The sequence below is a fragment of the Conger conger genome, chromosome 16 (assembly GCF_963514075.1).
Source record: "Conger conger chromosome 16, fConCon1.1, whole genome shotgun sequence".
Taxonomy (NCBI): domain Eukaryota; kingdom Metazoa; phylum Chordata; class Actinopteri; order Anguilliformes; family Congridae; genus Conger; species Conger conger.
The window spans coordinates 34,933,604-34,940,403 of NC_083775.1; the positions used below are offsets into that span (position 1 = coordinate 34,933,604).

The 6,800-nt window shown below is 43.7% G+C and overlaps 1 protein-coding gene across 1 annotated transcript in view; it reads right to left on the minus strand.

Moving 5' to 3' along the window:
- Nucleotides 1–4,804: 4,804 nt before the first annotated feature.
- LOC133115065 (calpain-15-like) overlaps nt 4,805–6,800 on the minus strand; it is a 57,771-nt gene continuing 55,775 nt past the window's right edge. Inside the window, exons 12-13 of the mRNA XM_061224781.1 lie at nt 6,713–6,800; nt 4,805–5,047 (exon numbers count right to left, since the gene is read on the minus strand). The exon at nt 6,713–6,800 is cut by the window's right edge and continues 91 nt beyond it. Coding sequence (XP_061080765.1) covers nt 4,870–5,047; nt 6,713–6,800 — 266 coding nt within the window. The 3' untranslated portion in view covers nt 4,805–4,869. The remainder of the gene's footprint in view (nt 5,048–6,712) is intronic.

Genomic DNA, 6,800 nt, shown 5'->3' on the forward strand with positions numbered 1-6,800 from the left:
GGGATTTTGCATGCTTGTTTTTTTATACTGTAATAAAATAGTGATGGACTGACTCAATATAGTTCCTTTAGACTGTGATGTGAACTTGATTTTATTTACAGTCCAATCATTGTAGACACCTGTGGTTTTCAGACAACATAAGATTACTAAATTAAAAAACATTGAAACATGAAAGTAGATGTATTGGAATAAGAGTATATAGTTTTCCCACGTTTGCCACATAACGTATAGATCAGTATCCATGTTGTTTATTGTATGCAGCCTTTTTTCTCTCCATTTTCATTAATGGTGCCAATAATTCTAGAGCCCACTGTATGTCAATAACAGTAGTATCTTTTAGTTTACAGTATTTTTGGGCATATTTATCAAAGGCGCCAATAATTCTGGACCTGACTGTATACAGTAGTACTGTATACAGTATACAGTCAGGTCCATAAATATTGGGACATCAACACAATTCTCATCTTTTTGGCTCTATACACCACCACAATGGATTTGGGACAAACTAACAATCATAAATCAAACTTTCACTTTTTAATACTTGGTTGCAAATCCTTTGCAGTCAATTACAGCCTGAAGTCTGGAACACACAGACATCACCAGACGCTGGGTTTCATCCCTGGTGATGCTCTGTCAGGCCTCTACTGCAACTGTCTTCAGTTCCTGCTTGTTCTTGGGGCATTTTCCCTTCAGTTTTATCTTCAGCAAGTGAAATGCATGTTCAATCGGATTCCACGGTCAAAGTCACTTTTCCCCCCCCCATTCTGACCCGTATACATGATTGCATGCATTGTACTGCTGCCACACAACTGGCTGATTAGATAACTGCATGAATAAGAAGGTGTTTGAGTCGGTATTTTGGAAAATGAAGTGTAAAATGAAGTGAAATTATTTATTCCAAAATTATACAATGCCAAATTTGGGTCCAGCCAGGCAATGACCAAAAAGTGTTGCATATTCAACCAAGTAGCTTCCCCATCAAAATGTAACTTTGTGTACTTCAAAAGGTAATAATAGGCCTATTTATGTAGAAACATTGGAATTGTTACTGCTGTCTCTATGTACCGACTCTTCTTATTGTAGTGTCCTCAGGATCATTTTCTGTGATGCTCTCAACAACAAATGTTTATTTTTTTCTGCGTTTTTTGTGTGTCTCTGTATTGCTGATTTAAATTCCTGAAGTATCCCAAGTGTTTTTATTTTAAACTGCAGCCAGAACTGGGCTATGAGTTGAACCCAGACTCATGAATAAATGAAAATGTTAACAGAGGAAGAGGAAACAAGATGTACAATCATTAAAACTCGCCAAAGACCTGCCCTTAAAAAACAAATCTTTATTTGGTCCTTTGGAACCTGAGTTTGCAAACTAACTATACATACATATTCTTTACATATAGATTGGTTTGTATTCTAAAACGGATAAAATATTCCTTATATAATATTCCACCCAAAAGTGTTCCTTTGTTTTTTGCCATACGTCGGTCTTAAATCTCATTTTTCAAAGGATAAAAATATTCACAGCTTGGCAAAGGGTAAGCATTGGTACCTGTACAATTAACAACAAAAAAAATCAAGACCTGTGACAATGGAGGGTAGCAAAAAACCACACCTAGAGCCAGAGGTTTCCATGAACATTCAAATATAGTACCACCGATGAGATAATTCAGAAGGGGATAAAGACATGAAATACTATTATTTTTTTTTTTGCAAACAGAATACATACAGTCCCTGTGCTTCACCGGCAGTTACAACGGTACTGGGTTCCCTTTTTGGGGGGGAGTTGAGTTCATAGGTAGGGGGAAGGCTTTGCTGAAACGTAACTGCTTCTATTTATCTCACCAGTTCTCATCTCACCATCGTGGTCGCAGAATCCACTAGCTTCCCTCTTGGGTAGCGGATTAACCTCTAGGCTTTCTTGTACTTCCCACAAATATTATTATCATATTCATCCATAAAAGATGGGTGTGACAGAAGCTGCACTATTCATAGTAATGTATGAACCACACGTGTCTAAGGTGTCAAGGCTCTCAGGTTAGACAACAGTCATCAGTATTCATTCAACACTATACAGGGCCTCATGATTTAACAAAACAATATTAATGCTTTGGCCATTTTATGTCCAGAAATCACCATGGTCTTTCTTTAAATACACAGAACAGCCTTGCTAGAACAGCGTTGCAAAGCATCCCAAATGTGTTACATATTCCATTCAAGTCTTAAATGATTTGGATTGAGTCGGACCTCAGATAGTCTTAAGTAATAACCCTGTTTAACTTCCGCAGAAAAAAACCACAGTGCCCTTCTCTTTTTACATTACATCCAGCATGTTAAAAATGGCACCGTCCCAAAGAAAAATCCAAAAAACCACAAAAAAAACCCCAGAAACATTCAACCAGACCTATATTTCACAGAACTGAAATATGCTTAGTCCTTGTATTTGTGCAGCAAATTCAAGTATAGGAGCTACATAAAAATGATCATTTACTGCAGAAAAATGTTTTGTTACTGGAATTTTAGCAACTGATGAACAACACAAAACCAGGGGTAAACAATGGGGTAACCAATCGTCTGACCTGCTACATTCAGTTAAGGAGAAGGTGAATTTCAATAAGATCAAACGTAGGTCATATTATCTGCTATGCCACAGTCAACCCCAGCTGAGATAACTTTGATAAAAGGTTGTACAGTGAAGTCCATAAGTATTTGGACAGTGACACAATTTTAGAGGGCTGTAATTCTGACATGGTTCACTCTATGTGGATACAAATACCCTCAAACATGTCAGTTTAATCTGAGGGTACCTGCATCAATATCGAACCGTGTAGGAATTACATGCCTTTAAAATTGTGACACTGTCCAAATACTTACAGACCATACTGCACATAAAAGCAGACACTTGATTTAAAATACCAAATGTTATCGTACGGTATGGTATTCCATAAAGTTCTGTTCAGAGATCTCCGCTTACCAGTAAAATATTCCATGAGGAAAAATGTGCTTCTCAACAAAGCTTCAATGCTCCCTCCTCATGCAGAACATCCAACAGATACGATATTCCCTCTTATGTTTCCTTACCAAAGAAGTGGTCTGTTTACCTGAATGGAATGAAAAGACATCACATGTGCCATGTGCATGAAACAGCCGTGAGAGAGGTGAGTGTGGAACTGCTCAGAATTCATTTCAGGCTTTTGTAGAAGACAGGGCAGGGTTCAGGGTAGGGGAGAGTATTCAGGGTAGGGGACAGGGCAGGGTTCAGGGTAGGGGAGAGTATTCCGGGTAGAGGACAGGGCAGGGTATAGGGTAGGGGAGAGTATTCAGGGTAGGGGACAGGGAAGGGTTCAGGGTAGGGGAGAGTAATCAGGGTAGGGAGCAGGGTTCAGGGTAGGGGAGAGTAATCAGGGTAGGGGGCAGGGCTCAGGGTAGGGGAGAGTAATCAGGGTAGGGACAGTACTCAGGGGAGAAGGTCACCTCCAAACATTTCTGTGTATTGATTGAATTGTACTAATTCCTCTAATTGGTACACAGTCCACCTCCACCCTCTAAAAGAGTTATGCTTGGCCAGGAAGTCAAACCCTTCTTATCCCTCTGTTACACATCCTAAGAAACAAACCCAACACCATCAACATCGAGCTTTCAGTTCATTAATGGCACCAAGCTCATGATTTATAATTAAACCTTGGATGTGTTCCTGAATGCCTGTAAGGAGTGTGGAATGACCTTTGACCTTCCCCTTCCTGTTGTCCTCAACCTCAAAAATAACACGAAACATCTCAGCTTAGGTGCAACGCAGCAGCCCGCTGACGCAACGACGCAAAACGAACAGCGGGACACGACTCGGCACCGTCAACAAACGCGCTGGAAACCAGACGCACCCGTGGCGTCGCCCACGGCGATCCGCTAACGTCATGGCAACAGGTCTGTTTGAGGATATTAAGCGGAACTCTAATGGGCTTCACGGAAGATAATGGGCTCCGGCAAGAGCAGGTGAGCAGGAGTAAAGGAGGAACACAGTGAGATATACTGCAGTGTTCTCACCAGGAAAAACAGTGAGGCCCATAACCAGAGTAAGAATCCCCAAAGCCCATGAATGCAGTCCTCCCAGGCCCGGAAGGGTAGTGCAGCAGCAGAGCCCAGCCGCGGAGCCCTGCCCCAGCCCCTCTACCCCCTCCTCCCCCCCCCTCTCCACGGGGGAGGCGTGAGGCAGCGTAACGCCGTAGCGCAGCAGGGCGAGCCCGGGAGTCTGACCCTGAGGAACCACAGCTTGTGAACTCCATACAAACTGAAAACTTACACCATTACATGAAAGACAAATCGGCAAAAATGAATATGTAGGTAAAAAAAAACAAACAAAGAAAACCCCGCCCCCCCCCCCCCCAAAAAAAACACCTCATAAAAAAAGTGTAAAAACATAGTTGACAGTTGTACATGCATGGACGTCCAGGTTGGCTCTTGCATCTTTAAGCAGCACAAGCTGTTGGGAGCCAGCCTCGGTTTGAGCCAGTCTCCAAGGGTAGAGGACAGGCGGATGTCACCCCTGTCCCCGGGTGGTACAGTCTGGCTGACCCACCCCCGCTGTGCAGCAACACCGGGAGGGACGTACCATCTGAAGCCCACGGGGACGGCGGCCTCGTGGGGAAACGTAGCCCTTCTCCGCAGCGAAGCGCCCTCCTCGGCCGGCCCGAAACGGCACATGCAGCGACTGCGAATACGAACCGGAACGTTATTTTTGGCGGGACCAGAAGTTCCTCTGAGGAGACGGCCGCGGGAGAGGACAAACGACGCTTCCGCCGCCCCCCCCGTCCGCGCGGTGGGAAGCCCTGCGCCGGCGTGAGAGGCCAGGCCCCTCCTCCAGCAGGGAGAGGGCCGGGGTCAGAGCGGGCGCGGCCGGTGCAGGCCCTCGATGTCGGGGGTGAGGTGGGGGCTGTGGGTGGCCTTGGTGGGCGTCCAGTCCCCCAGAGACGCCTGGGTGGCCTTGCGGTGGGCAAGTCTGTGGGTGATGGAGAAACCGGCGTTCCCTTCCAGCTGGGACAGCACTACCAGGACCTGCCTGTAGGGGGAGACAGTATTCAGCACACTCCTCAACTCAGCACCAATGACTGAAAACACCACTTAAACACTCTTTTCATACCTTCATCCAAACCAGAGGATATGTGTTAATACAGCTGCAAACATGCACTACTTCTTGACTGTGAAAGTCTGATTATTTACAGCGGATATCACTTTAAAGGGGTAGTTCATCCAAAAATGAAATTAAAGTATTTTTCCACTTACACAGAGCATTACCTACGCATCCATATAGTTTCAATTAGATTTGACAAGGTTTCTAGATTTGTTCTAAATGAGTTCTCTAGATGCAGTTCACCTTGATACAACAGACCTCTGTGGACCCATATTTTTGTGGCTCTCCACGTGCCAAAAATGTACATTTGAAAAACTCATGGCAGCGTCTTTGTCTGAATATATAAAAAATATACACGATATACTCATGATGTGATCTTCACGGAATGCAACTGTCTGTTGTAGTTTCAATATAACAAACTGACAGCAACTTCTTTTACAGCGAAATTCACGATTGAGATATAAACCGGAGTTTTGTTCTATGACATAAAGTACACTGTTAATATCTCAACCTCACAAAAATGGCCACAGGAACCAAGTCAGAACATCCACTTACAGACATCTGACTGCACAGGGCACTACCCTAGATATAAAGCATCTGTGTGTAATTAGTTTGGTCAATTCATTCAAATCCAATCGGAGATCAACAACTTGAAATGTAACCCACTGGAAATGGAAGGCATTTAATTTTTTATCTTGTCCAGAAATGAAAACTTAACCACAGCTAAATATGAGATATTCCAGATTTCCTTGTTTCCGTTGTCTGTGTTCCTAATACAAATGTGTGATTGTGTTTAAGTGTGATGCACGGTACTGCACCTCGAATATGCATACATTTGCTAAATTAAAATGGCACAAATGTCATGCTGAACCTGCTCCTCTGTACTGCACTAGATTTTAATTATTTCCCCTTGATTCCAAGCTATAGCTTGACTAAATTTGTAGTTTACAATAAATAGTGCCTTTTAAATTTTTATGAAAAAAAAATCTCAGCATTTTTAATGAATTCAAGCTCATCTTTTTGCTCTTTTAAAGGCTATTTCACGAAGCACTAGCACTAGCGCTGGCCACACGATAACAACGAACACATACTGACACAGACTGTCAGTATGTGGAGTAACACATTTCTGGAGCCAAAATACAGGTTGTGTGCCCTGCTGAACAGACACAGCAGCGTATTAACAGCCTTCCCACCCAGTCTGGGCTTTCACATTTGCATGCATTTCATTATGTAAAAAAATATTGCTTTTTGGGGGCAACATGTGGCCTAGTGGCTATGGTACATGACTGGGACCAGGAAGGATGGTGGTTTAAGCCCTGGTGTAGCCACAATAAGATCTGCATAGCTGTTGGGCCCTTGAGCAAGGCCCCTAACCCCACATTGCTGAAGCCCCTGGCTTAGTCTAATCAACTGTATGAATCAAATACATTTTTGTTATCATTAGAAATGATTACTTGCTCACCACTTGTTTATATACACCTTGAGGCCACCTGCAATGCCGTCTATGCGTCCACCATTTTGAGTAATTCACAGGTACATTCATTGAGAGGGGCGCTGTATTTGGTGCGCTAGCGCTAGCCTGTAAGCGAGTACCTGTGCAGGGGTGGCACGCTGTCGATGGTCTTGAGGCTGCCGCGGGTGGACACCACGTTGAAGCTGTCGGTGCAGTCACACGACACGT